Source organism: Punctularia strigosozonata, assembly GCF_000264995.1.
Source record: "Punctularia strigosozonata HHB-11173 SS5 unplaced genomic scaffold PUNSTscaffold_6, whole genome shotgun sequence".
Classification (NCBI taxonomy): Eukaryota; Fungi; Basidiomycota; class Agaricomycetes; order Corticiales; family Punctulariaceae; genus Punctularia; species Punctularia strigosozonata.
The window spans coordinates 1,732,636-1,750,160 of NW_006767438.1; the positions used below are offsets into that span (position 1 = coordinate 1,732,636).

At 52.3% G+C, this 17,525-nt stretch overlaps 5 protein-coding genes across 5 annotated transcripts; 3 read left to right on the plus strand and 2 right to left on the minus strand.

Annotated features, from left to right (window-relative positions):
- Window positions 1–49: 49 nt before the first annotated feature.
- PUNSTDRAFT_134413 (uncharacterized protein) lies at window positions 50–1,452 on the minus strand (the record flags this gene model as incomplete). Its single annotated transcript, XM_007383885.1, has 4 exons — window positions 50–199; window positions 253–343; window positions 1,024–1,112; window positions 1,165–1,452. The coding sequence occupies 4 exons, from the start codon at window positions 1,450–1,452 to the stop codon at window positions 50–52; spliced, it is 618 nt and encodes a 205-aa protein (XP_007383947.1).
- A 1,560-nt stretch (window positions 1,453–3,012) lies between these two features.
- PUNSTDRAFT_134414 (uncharacterized protein) lies at window positions 3,013–3,844 on the minus strand (the record flags this gene model as incomplete). The annotated part of the gene is made up of 4 exons (XM_007383886.1): window positions 3,013–3,139; window positions 3,191–3,656; window positions 3,706–3,769; window positions 3,818–3,844. 4 exons carry the CDS (start codon window positions 3,842–3,844, stop codon window positions 3,013–3,015), a joined length of 684 nt encoding a protein of 227 aa, XP_007383948.1.
- A 6,744-nt stretch (window positions 3,845–10,588) lies between these two features.
- On the plus strand, window positions 10,589–11,167 carry PUNSTDRAFT_36823 (uncharacterized protein; the record flags this gene model as incomplete). Its single annotated transcript, XM_007383887.1, has 1 exon — window positions 10,589–11,167. A coding segment is annotated over one exon (579 nt), but the record flags the coding sequence as incomplete, so codon positions are not given.
- A 945-nt stretch (window positions 11,168–12,112) lies between these two features.
- PUNSTDRAFT_68072 (uncharacterized protein) lies at window positions 12,113–13,249 on the plus strand (the record flags this gene model as incomplete). The annotated part of the gene is made up of 1 exon (XM_007383888.1): window positions 12,113–13,249. The coding sequence occupies one exon, from the start codon at window positions 12,113–12,115 to the stop codon at window positions 13,247–13,249; it is 1,137 nt and encodes a 378-aa protein (XP_007383950.1).
- Window positions 13,250–14,376: 1,127 nt separating this feature from the next.
- Window positions 14,377–16,913, plus strand: PUNSTDRAFT_87329 (cytochrome P450). The gene is made up of 13 exons (XM_007383889.1): window positions 14,377–14,715; window positions 14,782–14,893; window positions 14,952–14,989; window positions 15,038–15,049; window positions 15,102–15,167; window positions 15,220–15,334; window positions 15,388–15,530; window positions 15,587–15,818; window positions 15,874–15,913; window positions 15,964–16,227; window positions 16,302–16,388; window positions 16,440–16,565; window positions 16,614–16,913. Exons 1-13 carry the CDS (start codon window positions 14,470–14,472, stop codon window positions 16,777–16,779), a joined length of 1,647 nt encoding a protein of 548 aa, XP_007383951.1. The 5' UTR covers window positions 14,377–14,469; the 3' UTR covers window positions 16,780–16,913.
- The last annotated feature ends 612 nt before the right edge of the window (window positions 16,914–17,525 follow it).

Sequence of the window (17,525 nt, forward strand, 5' to 3'; positions counted from 1 at the left end):
TCCCTTTGAGAACGTGTTTCGGGCAGCTGCAGTCACAGTAGAGAACCGTTCACCAGGTGGTATCCTCGGAGTCGAATATCAGAAAGTTCGCGTGTCCTTTAACGGAATTACAGCAAGGTTTGCCGTCGGGGTGCCCAAGTTGCACCTTGAGTCCGAGGTCTTGGAGGGACACCGACTGAAAGCATCCGCCAGCCCACATCTAAAAAATTATCAACGATAACATTTGTGAGGATGACAGGCGATGTATGTCACGTGTCGGATCTTGGGCCATAACCGGGCCAAGTACGATAGCTCCGGTCGTTCCGGGTTGTCCGCCATCGGAGTAGCAGCTCCGGTACCGGACCTACGTTATCACATGAATAGTCCTCCGGCGACTCAACGTCCCGGTAGTTCTCGAGTCATAACGGATTCAACTCCGACGTTCACGACCGATATGCCTTTAACGGTTTGATATTCCCTTCGGACTTATTCTACCTCCGATTATCAGCTTGTAACCATATGCTCCGTCCTTACGATTGACAGTTCCACATGGTTCATAGTTCCGATAACTCCTTATTCCACATGGTTCATAGTTCCGATAACTCCCTATCGATACGAGCTCCGAACCGTGCCTCCGCGTATATAAACTCCTAGCTCCTGTACTCTAACTCCTTAGTTCGAATATCGACTAAGTTACTCCTCTGCTCCGACACGGACTTAGAGCGCGTAGCGACTCAAGCCTTAAAGCTTGAGTCTGGTCCGTACTCGCGCTCACTCTCTGTATCTCGAAACTCTGCTCCGACTTCCTCCGACTTTCTCCGACTCTCTTCCGACTCGACTCCGACAATCATCTCGCTAGGTCCGGACGTCACACCTCCGGCGTCGGACTTAGCTCCGTCTCGATCTTGACAATGTACTTGGAGATTGTGCAATGGGAGCCACTTGTGAGAATTCAAAACACAGGCCTCACAGAGCATCCGATCACCATAGCAGTCTTTGCAGCGGTACAGGCCTGTTGATGTTGGGTCACCGCATTCGATGCACGGTGCTGGCCGATCGGTCAAAAGGGCCTCGCGTGCGATGATGTTGCCTAGATATTCATCGCGATATGGAATCCAAGAACGCATGCGGTTCTGGATGATGAGGAATTCAGCAACGTTTGGTGACGCAGGGCGGTCGACTCACTCCGATTGTTGACGGCTCCGGGTTGCCTGTGCGTGCTTTCTTGCGCGATTGATATGGATCCGTACCGCTGCTGGTCTGCTCAGAGTCCTCGTGCGCTACATTGCTCCCGGTTTCGGTCAGAGGCGCTGCCTCCAGTTGTTCCGGACAGGTTGACGGGGTATTGGACGCGGATGTACTGAGTCGGCCGTTCTTCTTGGACTTCAAGATGACCGACCTCACTTGAGCGGGCACGGATGGTTGAGAGATCGAGGCAGACAGGAATGTCGGCAATTTCTTTCGTTTAGACATACTCAGTACAAGATGCACAGGCAACAACGACTGTACAGCCGAAAGCGGAGTGAAGGCGCTAGCCTGACACGCCGAAGTCGGCACAGTAATGCCAAAGTCGGCACAGTAATGCCGAAGTCGGCACAGTAATGCCGGTGTGATCCTGAAGACAATGCCGATCGGAGTGCAACCGGATCGCTGGTAAGCGCACATTGCCCTACCTATCCACCGGTGTAGCTCACGAACGAGGGTGTTGTTTGTAGTGTATCCAAGCCGGTATGGACATCTATTCTGTCAGTACACACGGGGCTGATCTAAATGCAGTGATACTTCCAGAAATGATGCGAAGTTGTCTCACCCACCTCAAAAGATCGAGTATCTAGACTCTATGCTAGTGTTTTAGCGAAACATTCCACTGAATTCGCAAAGCAGCCTGTATCAAGTAATTTATGCCATACTACAATGCAGACGCTAAGACTCTTCCTAACTGCCGATACACGAGACGGACTAAATGTGCGGTACCTTCTGTCAGATGTCATGTGTGGCGAGCCGTTGATACACTTCATTCCCATGCATGTGTTGTGTCTCAACAACACATTTCCTACAAGCCTGAAATGTTACCGAGAGAAACAGATTTGTCCCTAGTATTCTGCGTGCTAAGTAGTCGTGCTACTCAACACAAGATGTGCAACCGGGCGAGACAACAGAGTATGCGACCGAGCAGGAACGTTAGATCGAATACACAACAGGAAGCGGCAACCAGTTAGATGGAGACATGTTTCGTACAGTGTACGAATCCAGGTAGCATTGCAATAGAAAGGGCATCACGTAGAACATGTCAGTCTACACAGGATACACAACGGGGTTGGGAACTGAAATATGCAACTGAGTGACTGCAACATCGCAGGACTAGACCAATCTCTGAGCTGCTGGTAAGTGCATGCGCTGTGTCTCTCCACCTCATCTATCAGCTCAGCCCCCCGTCCGTTTCAGATGTGATCAAACAGAACATACTGTATCCAATACATAGAATAGCATGTAGTCATGACATTCCACATACAAAATATGCAACCCGGTGAGGCAACAGAGTATACGACGGAGCCGGAGTGGTGGATCGGATACTCGACAGGAAACAGTAACCATTTGAGATAAAGACATGTTTCGTACAATGTACCAATCTATATAGCATTGCAAGAAGAGGGGTCTATGGTCTCTCGATGTCAGTCAACACTTAGAAGATGACTGCGACATCGCCAGACCATAGACCGGTCTTGGAGGCTTGGGATCCATGGCATGGCGGATGCTAGCCTCGTGTCTCAACAGCTGGCTCTTTCACGACTCCAAGGTGCGACTGAATAAGATATATTGTACTAAGTATATACGGTATTACATAGCACATGTCAGTCCACACAAGATATGCGACGGGGGGGGCAGGAAGTGAAGTCCACGACGGAGCGGGGATGGTAGAGACATTCAACACAACAGGAGCGTAAATCGAACCGAAACAGACTTTGCGTAGTGTACAGTTACAGATAGCATCTCAAGAAGCGCAGCCCGCAGAGCGTCGGTGTCATGTGTCACTCAAAAAATTACTGCAACGTTACCAGCCTGAAGCGCGGTTTCGAAGGCCTGCTCTGCGGCCTGGCGAGAAGAGTGGCGGCGGTAGATTGCACCTGAGACGCCCGTGACGAGAGGAGATACGGTTTCCCTACCGAGGAATCAGTTGCGTGGTAGCCTCAGAAGTTACGACAAGTCTTACCACATGGCAAAGACCCCAACCGCTTTTCCACGGACGACGGAGTACCAAGGCCCAGTCGCGGCCGGAGCAACGGCGACAGGCGCGCTAGACTTGGCATCCCAAGGCTCGAAATACTCGCTATCATAGGCATAGCTGCCCGTCAACACAGCAGAGTCGTGAGCGGATACCTTAAGAGCATGCGCGTTGGGGAGAATCGGTATGACCGTAGGGCCGGAGGCGTGTACCGAGATAGTGGACCCCCCGGAAGATCCCACACGAACCGAGCCAATGTGGTCGTGTGCAACAGTGTGGTACGTGGGAGCAAGAGGGGGGCAGGAAGTGGAGCCACTCGCCGAAGGAGGCGGGGTTGGGGGACGGCTGATGGACACGCGGACATCGTTGTCGTTGTCGTTGTCGTTGTCGTCGGCGGAATCGGCGGACTCGGCGGCATCGGCGGGGCCGGTGCCACGGCGATTGTCGCCATTGCCTGTTAATTTGGTAAGTTGTTGGCGGAACACGTCCGACGGCAAACTTACCAAGCTGCAGCCTATTGACCAAGGAGCTGATTTGTGCGAGGATGAGCTCGCACTCCTCTGGAGTCTGTTGAGTGAACGTCAGCTGAGTACGGCAGGCCATGACCAAACATACAACAGCGGTGATGGTTTGCCTAGTCATAGGGAGAGCGAGAGCGAGGGGGCAAGTCAAGAGTTGAGTTGAGACTGGCTGAGCAACCCAGGTGCCTTCTTTTATCACAACGGCTCGGACAGTTGACCGGCGATAGCGTATCTTGAAGACAGCCCACAACGTGAGGTGTAGCTACATAATGGGCGAGCGCTGAGCATGTTCAGTTGGAAAGTTCCTTGCAAGTCGACCAGGAGGTCGTATTTGGCGATGTCCCATGAGCGGCGTCAAACAGAACGGCAGAAGCCGAGGAACGTGGAGCCAAACCTTAATGTGAAGTGATCATCGGTGGAGGTATATGAGAAGTTTGCCGCTGAACATTGTTTCCGCCGATTAGTGGGTGCATGCGCTGCGAAACCAAATATGGATTTGAAAATTCCACAGGACAAGCCAGCGCCGTAAGTCGAGCTTCGAACGACATGAGGCTGATCTACAGAAACCTCACCGATTACCAGCCGGAATCTTTGCGGAGTGCATGCAGCTCCGCCGCATTCGTTTTGATGAGTTCGAGAGCTCTTCATTGAAGTCCTTAAACTTGCCTTGAGCATCATGAGGAACAATGAGTACACTGAGATATTAGGAGCCGCTGGAGACGTCAAGAGCATATCCCGACGTGAGTTTGCTAGTTCCACTTGGATCCCGGCTTGTGAAGGGACGACACGAGGCTGGCTGCTGATACCCCGATGGGATACGAAGCTATTCAGCCATGCACTCCGACAAATCTTCGGCACCATGAAGGGAGATGGGTGCGCTGATATACTGAGTGAAGCCTGTAACGACGCGATGATCTGTGCAGATGTTTCAGACAGAAGTAACTAAGGAACGGCCCTCAATAAAATTGGGGAAGTACCACGAGGATGGCAATAGCGGAAGCAGGTAGCAACTTGCTTTTCTGGCTGTAAGGATGGTAAAGCAACGTGCGACGGACGGTTATATCAAGGGAGCTAGAGGTGCTTGTCGTGTTCAGTTATACACCGTCGCCTTTTCAACATCACTTGCCTTATTGTCCTTGCATATCGCCTATCCCGCTTGTCGTCTTGATCATGACTCGCTGCAGCGTCTTCTCTGAAGAGGAGAATGAGTGGATGAAGGCGTACCTGAAACAATACCAGAACTCTAAGTCGAAGCTTGATTTTATGACGATGATAGCTCCACTGTTCTTCCGAGCCTTCCCTATGGATCCGACTCCCGAGGAGATTGCAAAATGTGGAGGAGATGTCTCGCATGCCACAGTGCATGAGAACTGTGTGCAGCGACGCGCGGAGCGTAAGACCGTGAGTGGACTTCTTGCACTTTGGAGCACGCATTGATACTGACACGAACCTACAGCAAATCAGGACTTGGTTTGCTAACCACAGCCGTGAGCGCGGCGCTGGTCCTGAGATCCCCGGCGTCAAGCGTCCTGTACGATCGCGCGTGCTCCAGCTCGAGACAAAGGCGAGAAAGCCGCAAGAGTACCAGGCCTGGCAGCGCGTGTGCTACAGCAGGGGGGAGGTGCGCCGCGAGTACAAAGCTGCCTGGAAGCAAGCCCAGAACGAGGGCTGGACGAAGGAAAGACAGGTATTCATTTTATTATGTGTCATTATCCACCTACTCATGCTTTGGGTATCAGGTCGACTTCCAACGACAGTTTGCGCAGAAACATCTGGAGTCTGCCGATCCAGAAACTGTCCAAGCCGTTGAAGAGTATCGTCAACGCGGATATCTCCACAAAGACGATCCTGTCCTCCCTGAAGGCACCGAGGACACAGAGGATATGCGCCGCGCATTTCGCATGATGGAGTAAGTCCACTGTCCACATAACTGTCCCCATGCTGATTTGACTTCCAGGGCTATCGACAATCTACCGCACACGATAGCAGCAGCAGCAGAGAGCTGGCACCGACAAACCGGTCTCCAGATTTCTATTATGGTCGGCGGACCCTTCCCGCGCTCAGAAAACGCCGAAGTTCAGACGATGTAGTGAGTCACTTCAGCAAATACTTTGTGCGCATACCTGAACGACTTCAATAGCTACGGCGCGGGCAAGAATCTTCTTGGTCATGAATTCGTCGACGACAATTCGGATTTTAAGAACGACTGGCGCGACGTATTTCAAGCCTTTTGTGAAGGTTCATACAGTCAGTATAGCCTTCGCTCCATGTGCATGTTCTCACACCTTTTCACAGCAACGCAGGAACGCATGCGCCGCCGTGTTGTAATCGCGGCAGACAGTCCCTCAAAGCCCGGCCCATCATCTGCCACGTTTGCTACCATCCTCCCGCAAGCCGACGAGAATACCCCGCCGATGGGATGTGCACCTCCTGCTGCCCTTACTACGCGACCTCACGATACTGCTTTCAGTTCAGTCAACAAGCCCACAGATGACGCTCTGATCGATCCTCAGCTCCGCGGACTCATATCTTTCTCGGATCATGGCCATATCGGAAACCCATCATCTGTCCCGGTCCCTCAAGAGTCCGCAAGCACTCCATCCTCGACACCTCCTTTGCCGCTCGTTCAATCCTTGCCTCAGATCGGACCTGTCCTTACTTCGTCTCTCCCCGCTGTGCCCGTGATCGTTGGAGGCCCCGAGGATGTCGGTTCTACCGGCATCGTAGTCGGGTTGCCGGTCCCTCAAGAGTCCGCAAGCGCTCCATCCTCGACGCCTCCTTTGCCGCTTGTTCAATCCTTGCCTCAGATCGGACCTGTCCTTACTTTGACTCTCCCCGCTGCACCCGCGGTCGTCGGAGGCCCCGGGGCTGTCACTTCTATGGGCATTGTCATTGGGTCGCCGGTTCCTCGAGAATCCGCAAGCGCGTCGTCCTCGACGACTCCTGTGCAGCTTTCTGGCTCCTCACCCCCTCCTGGCCCTGCGCCCACAGTCGTGTCTGCGACAGAAGAACCCGAGGACGAACTCTTGAATCATACCAACACCTTCGTCACTAATTCTGACTTGGAAGAGGAGGAGAATGCCCTGCAGCCGGCATCCGCACGCACTGTTTGCCGAACCCGTACATCGTCTCGGACTCAGAAGATCAAAATCACCGGCGCCCAGGGAGTCACACTTGACTTTTCCCAACCTACTTCCGATCTCTTACGGAGCATCGGCGCGTCTACCGATCTACCAGAATACTTCACGGGTGCAGTCATGTTCATTGCAGAGGCTGTCTCCCAGCCAGTCTTTGGCGACATGCTTCGGGCCTACATCCTATTCGAAGCCAAGGCTCGGTTCCTCAACCGGGTGAGTTCTATCTATACTGCTTGCCAACGAACTGGACTAATGCTATACTTGTGCTTAGAACAGCATTACGAAGGCCTTGATGCGTCCGGAGATGACCAGCAAGTGGATCAAAAACCCCAAGCGCACGACGTACATGGTTACCTGCGACGCGCCTCAAAGAGATTTCTACTCGTGGAATGCCTGGTGGATTTCGTTGCAACCAAGCTGGCGCTGCCGCCCCAGCGCCCCCCTTTCACGCGCAGTTCCCCGCGGTCAAATCACCGAGTTTCCGGAGATCAAAAATGGTAAAAACGGAGTGGTCGTTGTGATACTGACCTTGGTATGGATATACCTTGGCGCCATGGCCCGTAATGAGGGCGGGGTCAACATCAAAGTTCTAGAGGCCGTGGAGGATATGACCTGGGTTTTGACGCTGGCGACAAAGGTGCACGCTGGCGCAGATGCCAAAGAAACTGGGCGTAAACAGAAGTAGGTTTCACCCATCTGCGCTGGTCTCAAATTACTCAACCGCCTCCGTTTAAGACGTCAAGCAAAAGACGCCGCTATCAACGATGAAAATAGTGTGCCTGTGAAGTGAGTTACGCTCAGGATGGTTCATCTCTTTGCTCACCCCTCATGTGCCAGGCGTGTTCGCAAGTCCAAGACTGCATAAACACCCCATTCCCCCGTCTTATCTATCACAGCTTGACCATCATACCGCCTTGAACGTCTTGTTGTACCGTATCCATCGCCACTCGTCAAGTTGTCCCGTCGCTTCACAATCTTCCTTGGCCGATATACCCACGAACTCTCCAAAGTGGTGACATGCTCGCATAGTTTGGCCACCGCTGGTTACGCCTCTTGTGTATCATACAATACCGTTACTTAATTCTGTGTAATCAATTGCTGACCCGCCTGGAAACTGACGCGAGCAGGGTAACACTGCCTGGATGGAATTGAGGGCATACATCGGGATTGAACCCCGTGTCATGCGCCGCGATTGAAAAAAAATCTTAGTGAACTGTCATACACGTTAACCCTTTGACCATGGGTCTACACTAACAGTTACATCGGGGCCTGGTCATAGTCAAAGAAAAGTGCCGCAGGGAGGTTGTGGCGCCCCGGCTCTAAGTCGTGATATGTATCACAGTAAGCAACAGGCCGAAGAAAGGTGAGTATCGGCGGTGTCGAGGTATGTATGACACGATGCGAAAGCAGGCCATTCGGAGGTTCGTTGACGAGGTATGTATAACACAGGCTGAGACGCATGAGCCGCAAGATATATGACCATAACAGGCATCAAGCACTGTCATTCAGCGGCAAACATTATTATGACAGGTTGAGCGGGAGGATACTGGCGGTGTCGATATCTGTATGACACGAGGCGGATGCGGATCATTGAGGCGGGCAGAGTCAAGGGTTGTTGTCGAGGTGTGTATGACAGAGGCTCCGAGGCGCGAGCCGCAAGGTGTATGAACACGATTTATGACAGGGCGAGAGGGAGTGTTAAGGCAAATATCAGCGGTGTCGATGTCTGTATTACACGACGCGGACGCGGATCATTGAGGCGGGTAGAGTCAAGGGTTGTTGTCGATGCGTGTATGATACAGGTTCCGAGGCGCGAGCCGCGATGTGTATGACAGTAAGGAGTAACAAGGATCATTCTACAAAATCCATGTTTGTCTGAGTCGGCGATGTATGTATGACACAGGTCATTAGGATATAAGATATAAAACTTATTGCTAAATACGGCGTGCGCATCCAGTCATTGGGTGTCGAGTGTCCGAATGACACATTGAATGACACGATGTACGCTACAGTGCGGCTATGATAACCAAGTGCCGGCGACCGTATGACACGCGCTGTAGGGTGCCTGTATATGGATTGTCGATCATTGTATGACAGGCACTCACAGTCATAGCTATGCGCGTGCTAGGCTTATCAATGGTCTTGTCGTGGTTTATGCACCGGGCATTGCAGACATATATTGAAGTATGTATGACAAGGGTGGTCACCAGCAGTGAATATATGTGACCCCAGAGTTTTTTGAGACGGCGAGAGAGTGGAAGATATCGACAGTGGGCATTCCCAACCTCGACCATAAAATGGTGTCAGTACAGCTAACTGATGAGGCAAGCCCCGCGGTTGGAAGAGGACGATGGTCTATACCACAACACGTCCTCAAGGACCACAAATTCCGGAAGACGGCACATGAAGAGGGCCGGAAGGCAATGGAACGCCTAGAAAACGTGGCGAACTCACGACGAACGTGGCAAGAGAATCCACAAGTAATATTTGCAGAAATGAAACGGGCGATTCTAAAGGCAGCCAGGCAGCGAGAACGTGAGACGGTCCCCAAAATAGTCAAGATGCAGGAAGCCCTAGAGAACGACATCGCCGAAGTCCTAAACCGGGAAATGGACGAAAACGAACATGTGAGGGAAGCCGGCATCCTCACACAAAAATTGGAGGAGCTTGAAAGGAAAAGACACGGCAAGGCGAGGGAAGCGGTCGCAGTACGCAGCAGACTAGAAGGAGAAACCATCAGTTGCCATTGGATACAAACTAGCAAGGAAAAGAAACCGCGTGACATGATATACGCCCTCCGTATCCCGCCGCAGCCGGGAACCCAACCAGGAGGCAATGCTGAGTATGAGAAAGAGACGGGGAAAATGGCCGAACTCGCCAGGAACTACCACGAAGCCCTCCAACGGGAGGAAGATATTGCAGATCCCGAATCCCGAGAAAAGACAATACAAGAAGTCCTAGGAACCATAAAGTCAGAACCGAGCCACAGAGGAAAAGCGATCCTGAACGGACTAATCACAGAAAGAGAGGTACAAGACGCACTAAAGCACTCCAAGAACGGGAGCGCCGCCGGTCTAGACGGAGCAACGTATGAACTGTGGAAAACACTGCACGCCCGCTATGTAGAGGACTCACAACACGAGGATCGAGAGCCCTTTAATGTTATTAAAGTGATGACCGCGGCCTTTAACGACATCCAATTGCACGGCATTGACCCAAGAACAAAGTTCACCGAAGCTTGGATGTGCCCACTATACAAGAAGAACGATAGAAACGAGATTAGTAACTATAGGCCGATATCCCTCCTCAACACGGACTACAAGCTACTTACAAAATCACTAACCCTGAAGCTGGCGGAGGTGGTAACCGACCTAGTACATCCGGACCAAGCTGGGTTTGTACCGGGGCGACAAATAACGGACCAAACTAAACTCACAAGGATGGTGATGGAATACGCGGAAGCTATGGAAGAGAACGGCCTCATAGTAGCGCTGGACCAGGAGAAAGCATATGACAAGATCGCACACAACTATCTTTGGAGGACCCTCGAAGCGTTCAAAGTCCCTGATTTTTTCATAAGAACAATAAAAAACCTATACGCACATGCAGAGACAAGAGTGATGATCAACGGAACTCTGAGCTCACCATACAGAGTTATCCGCGGAGTGCGGCAGGGCAATCCTCTCTCATGCCTACTTTTCGACCTCGCGATTGAGCCGCTTGCGGAAATGTTACGATCATCAAACCTAAGAGGTTTCAAAATACCAGGCACAGAAGATAAGCTCATCGCACGGCTATTTGCAGACGACACCACGGTGTTCCTGTCCGAATTCGACGATTTTGAGGACCTACAAAAAATACTGAAGAAATGGTGTATAGCGTCAAAAGCAAAATTCAACATAGGAAAAACCGAGATACTCCCTATCGGAACCCCAGAATACCGGGAAACGGTCATTCGAGAGAGGAAGACAGAGGGATGCGTTGTGCCGATCAACGACGACATCCACATGGTAGCAGAGGGTGAAAGCATCCGCCTCCTAGGGGCCTGGTACGGTAATAACCTTGAAGTGGAAGGCCCGTGGACGATAGTGCTCAACAAGATTGATAAAAAATTAGAGCAATGGGAACGGACCCACCCAACGATCCTGGGAAGGAAACTCATAGTCATGCTAACGGCGGGGAGCATGACACAGTACCTGACAACAGTCCAAGGCATGCCCCCTCACATTGAAACAAAGATTGCACGACGGATTTCGAGCTTCATGCGTGCGGATAAGTCGGCTGCAGCAGTGGCAGAGGAGACACTTCAAGCACCGATAGAAATGGGGGGCCAAAATGTACTTGATATACGAGCAAGAAACAAGGCGATCAAAATCATGAACTTACGGGAATACCTAAACTTCGTGCCACAGCGTCCATTATGGGCAACTTTCGCAGATGCCCTATACGCTGCGAGAACGCCGAAGACGGAACGAAACCTAGAGAACAGCGTAAAAGTCAATATCTTCCTGCAAACATGGAGGACAAGCAAGAGCAATACGACACACATCGTGGTAGAGCTCCGTGACCTCTGGAAAACAGCAAACGAATTTGGCGTCCGCCCTGAAGGGATAGCCTTCTCGAGAGACATCATTCGTAAAATGCCAATCTGGCGACACAGGGAGGCTGACCCAAGAATACACAGACTCGAACGATCACTGCCGGCCAAATGCTTGAAGACGACGCACCGCGTCATAACGGTGGGCGATACAGAATTAATGGCGGACAAAAGGCACGAAGGGTCGCATAAACCGCGAAGGAACTGCAAATGCTGCAACTGTAAGAATATGCGGAGCATGGGATGTTCCAACCCACACAAGTGCTATACCAAGGCAGATGAGCTCCTAGGTACACTCCCCCCCAAGTGGAACCCGAGAGGGCCAAAACCAGAGGACTGAGAGCCAAGGGACGTTATCGATGAGAACCCAGACGGCAGCCTGAATTTCGACAACAGGCTGACAACGAGAGGCGAACTGGGAGACATATTCCGGATCTTCACTGAGGAAACCACCACGAACGAACTCCCAGACATAGCGAGGAACAACGAGACCCCACAGAGTGATGGAATAGTGATAGCAACAGACGGGTCCTGTGTGAACAACGGAGATGCGGATGCGATAGCCGGCGCTGGAGGCTTCGTGACCGAGGGCGACGAAATGAACTTTGCCACGAGACTGCCGGAAAGGATGGACCAATCAAACCAGACAGGAGAGATGGTCGCGATCAAAATCTGTGCCGAGAAAGTACTACACGAACGAGCACTAGACATTGAGACTGACTCTAAATATGTCATCGGAGAAACAATAACACACCTGAAGAAGAGAGAAGACACAGGCTACATAGCAGTTGCCAACCGCGAAATCGCGAAGGCGACAGTGGCTGCGCTACAAATGCGCCCCAAGAACACAAGCATGAAATGGATCAAAGGTCATAATGGACATGAAAGGAATGAAGGAGCCGATCGGAAAGCTGCAGAGGCCGTTAAGAAAACGACGTGCGACGAAGTGCCGCTAGAGATCCCCCCTACTCTGAAAGTAACCGGGGCAAAACTATCCAGAATGACCCAAAAACTAGCATATAAAGTGATTCGAGAAAACAAAATGAAAGAATACCGAGTACGAGAGAGAGCCGCAAGGAACATAGAACTAGTACAAGACGCCAGTAAATCCCTCTTCAATAAACTGCCCTCCCCCACCAGAATATGGAAATCGATTCAGAACAAAGACATAGCCAGAGAAACGCGGTACTTCCTATGGATGGCTATGCATGACGCATACATGCTAGGTGACAAATGGCTTCGCCCAAGTTGCCCCGCAGACTTGAGAGAGAGGAGCGTGTGTGCACACTGCGACAAAATAGAATCAATGGAACACATACTGATGGAGTGCCGAGCATCGGGACAAGAAGAAATATGGTCCCTCGCCTGCAACCTGTGGAGGAAAAAGAACACAGAGACAAATCTACCGTCGCACCTGATAGGTGCCATACTCGGAAGCCAGTGCACAGAGATCAGGAACAGTAAAGGGAAAATCAATCGGGGACAAACACGACTATACCGGATCCTAATTGCAGAATCTGCGCACTTGATATGGAAGATGCGGTGCCAGAGAGTGATCCGCGACGGAAACCAGCCAAAAACACGCCGGGAAGTAAGGAACCGATGGAAGGCGGCGATGAACGCGAGGCTAAAGCTAGATTGCCGCTTAGCGGACCGAGCAAGCTTTGGCGCCAAAGCGGTGAACAGAGACCTGGTCCTAGAGACGTGGTCCGGCACACTGCAAAACGAAAACCTCCTACCCGAAGACTGGGTAGGATGGAGCGGGGTTTTAGTGGGTATGGACCCAGATTAAATCATTACCACATCGGGTAAAGGTAAGTTAGACTGTATATACACTCAAGGTAAGAAATGAACCCGATGTCTACTCTATGCTATGCTATGATATGCTATATGCTAAGTCCGAGTCCCACACTATGTGCGTAACGCATTTCCTCGCGGTACACTCCTCCAGGGTTGCAATTCCCCGGAAACCTCGGCGCGGCTTACTGGGAAAGGCCTGACCTATTACCAGTACTGACCACCTGACACCTTTGCGTCGGAGCGCTCCAACCCAAAAAAAAAAAAAAACTTTAACCTTCGCGACCGCGAGCCCTAGACCGGAGTTCCCACCTGGACAACCACGTCAGGGAGATATGTCACCGGAAACGCCAAGCTCACCGGTGACCATCACCTTGCCGTTGAGCTCTGACACGTCCTTCATGGTGGCCCGTCCAAATGCCCTGGTGGCACTCCTGAGGCGTACCTCCATATCTGTCCATTGTCCACGTGCCATGGTCCAAGGAGCTAATAAGCACCATTTTTTTTCTGATGGAGATGCACCTAATCAGCTGTGCCAAAAGGTAGCCTGAGGTGGTTTTGCCTGCATCGGCGCATCATAGCTCCGGTATCTTCTCTGCGATATGTTTGACTCTCGAAGTTTCCCGCAACGAAGATTCCGAGTACTTAGTGAAGTGCTCCCGAGTTGACTGGTATGGACTCGTGTGTACTCAAATGCAGGAGAGACGTCTTCTATATTATCTATGACACATGCACCCCTAGAACATCCTTGTGGGCCCATGCTTGCATATGTCGGCGGGTAGTGACCATCATCAAGATGGTCCGAAATCCCGTCAGCTCGATTTTGCGGCGATCTCACGAGACGTCGTCGGGTTAACCTGAATGAAAATTCTGTAGTATGTCAGACGCGTGTTCCCTAAGCGACAGCAGCAAGTTCTCCGGGAGTAGAGCGGTTCGCAATCTCGTATCCTATGTAGTGCGAGTCCCAACTGGTACCTTCCTGTGACAGTTATGTCACATCAATCGTACGGAGACAGGACCGCCACCTGAATGTTTCTGATTCGACCTTCAAAGCAGATCTGGCTCTGTGTGAATGGCCACACTCGTGCCGGGAATGCATCTAATGCCCATGGCGGAAACAAGAGGACGTCCGCGCGCTCGAATCTGGAACGTGCTCTTCGCAAGTTGGTCAATCTATCCTTCAGCAACTTGACACTCGCAGCTCGGAGCTTCCCCATGTCGCTACCCTTACCGACAACTAGCCAGCTGGCTGGTGCATCTTTCGTCGCTGTCCTGCTCTGGGCCGCCGTTAGCCGTACCCTCAACGTCCACGATCCAACTCTCGAAGATTTCCGTGGCCCACCCTCCGCCGGGTTCCTCCAAGGCAGCTTCGGCGAGGTCTCAGAGGCCGATGGGTACCGCCTCTTCGAGAGGTGGGCATCCGAATACGGCCACTCATACGTCTTTCGTTCATTCTTCAACGTGAGTCACGCCACCGAAATCGTCGACGATCGTGCTCATACTCCGACACTGAGACATCCGTGACAGTCCTACAAGCTTTATACATCGGACCTGCGCGCCCTGAACCACATCACCACCTCGGATGTGTATGAAAAGTCCGAGGTGGTGCGATTCATTCTCGGCAAAATGGTAGGAAGAGGTTCGCGTCCCTTCGTACTGCGTCGCGGGCGTGAATCTCAGTACATCCGATTCGACAGGGCTCCTCTTCGTCGAAGGCGACCGCCATAAGCAGATGGTGCGTTCCCGAACCCATATCACGGTCACAATCTGACCTTTTCCGTAGCGAAAGATCACGGTATGCTCGAGAGCCTCGCGATCGTACCATCCCGGCCTCATTCCCTGCACAGAATCCCGCGTTCGGCCTTGCCCAGATCCGCTCCTTGACTCCGGTTTTCTTCGAGAAATCGCTAGAGGTACGTTCCGTTCAGACAATCATACCGCGCCCGACGCTGACCGGTCCGGCAGCTGAGGGAGATATGGACGTCCTTCTCTGCCCGATCGTCACGCAGGGACGGAAAGTGCGAGATCAACGTGTTCGGGTGGATGGACAAGCTTGCCCTCGATATTATAGGGTTAGCAGGTACGCGTCGACGGGCCCTCGACGCGTGCGTCGCTGATACGCCGTGCGTACAGGCTTCAACTACGCTTTCGACAGCATCCGTCGGGAGGACGACGACCGTAACGAACTCAACAAGGCCGTCCGGGACATGTTCTCCTTCGACTACGTCAGCCCATCATTCATCATTCAACTCCTTATCCCGGCCACCCGAGTAGTCGTACGTAGCACGGAAACGCAGGCGAACGCTTCCGACGCTGATCACCTCCACCTCAGCCGACGGACCGGACCCGGATCCAGGCGAGGTCGCTGGAGGTGATCAGGCGCATCGGATCGCAGATGATCGCGGACAAGAAATCGGAGCTCGTTTCCACCTCCATTCGAGCCGACTCGGCGGTGGAGAAGAACTCGATCGAAGGGCGCGATCTGCTTTCGCTGCTCATCAAGTCGAACATGGCCGTCGACGTCGAAAGCGATGCGAGGATGAGCGACGAGGAGCTCTTGGCCCGTGAGCATCGGGTCGCTTGGGTAACGCGTGGTTTTCAAACTGACGGCACCTCCAGAGGTGGTATCGTTCCTCGTGGCCGGACACGAGACGACGTCGTACGTAGACCGACGCATAGTAGTGGGGGAGCGACTCACGTTGGAAGCAGGACGGCGCTGACGTGGATCCTGTTCTCGTTGGCGGTGCACCCCTCGGTTCAATCGAAGCTGCGGGCTGAGCTGCAGCTGGTCGGGTCGGACGCGATAAACATGGACGAAGTGGATGGGCTGGAATATCTGGACGCGACGGTGCGAGAAGGACTACGTTATCACTCTCCGTTGGCGACGACGGAGCGGGTGGCGACTCGAGACGACGTTATACCCTTGGACACACCGTACGTGGACAAAGACGGCGTCACGCGAGAGAGCATCAGGTACGCAGCGAGCGGTTGACACAGGTCCGCGGGCGGCTCAGGACGTTGATCTGTACTCCCTGTTTCTCTCTCAGGGTGAAAAAGGGCGACAACATCCTCGTCCCGATCAGAGCAGTGAATCGGTCGAAGGAGCTCTGGGGTGAGGACGCCGAGGAGTTTAGGTACGTCCTTGCCGATGAACGCCAATGACCTTTATCTCATCTAGACACCAGACCCGAGCGGTGGCTCCAATCTGCGATACCGGACGCAGCGAAGCGCATTCCCGGGATTTACAGCCATATGATGACATTCCTTGGAGGGACCCACTCCTGCGTCGGATATCGCTTCGCTATGGTCGAGTACGTTGGACGTCTCCTGAACATTCTTCACAACTCACGACTATGCAGAATGAAGGTCATACTGTTCACCCTTATACGAGCTTTCGAGTTCAGGCTTGCCATTTCCCCGGAGGACATTGGGCGGAAGGCAAACATTGTCGGCCGACCTTATGTTATCAGCGATCCCGAATCTGGGACCCAACTGCCGTTGACCATAAGGCTTATCTCGTCATGAATCTCTTGGGGACACACGCCTGTCATATACGTTACTATATGTTTGTTCACTGCAACATCTTCCATGCCATCCGCCCGAGCCGGTGCTTGGAGCACTGCCATATGAGAATGAATGTGGGGGCGAGCGCCTGTTTCTCGCGAAGCAACCTGAGGAACGTCATCAGAAAAGAAAACCATACGGGGAAATATTCAGCGCGGTTCTATGGCAGCAACAGTATCTATTGATTCAGCGTCCATATTTCAAACATCGGAGTAGTCGGCGGGCGAGTTCCAGAAAATGAACACATCCCGCGTCCACTCGGTTTCAGCGCTCGGTTATGTGATGGACCAATTGAGTTACAAAGCCCTGCACACGGCAATGCAATACACCTTTGCACTTGTATCGTAAAGCGCGTTGACAAGAGTCTCGCCAAAACCGAATAGATTAGCATATGCTCCGTTCATGAGGTGGTATCACTAGGTAAAATTTATCGCAGACGACGTGGAACACAGGCCGCAACTTTAGTGAATATATAGTTCAGTTGCATGTAGGAAGCTTTGCTGTTCTTCTACTTCTCTAATATTGTTTAAAGTATCTACGAGGACTGGCAAGAGCCATCCGAGAGCTAGATGGTACATACTCCCATTGTTTTACGCGCCTCACAGAGGAGCGAACACCCGTGTGATAGTTCCATTCCTGAGTGAATTGCAGCGACGCGATGCTTATCTCCGCGTAGCACAGAACAACGGAGAAGGCTAGTCATGTAG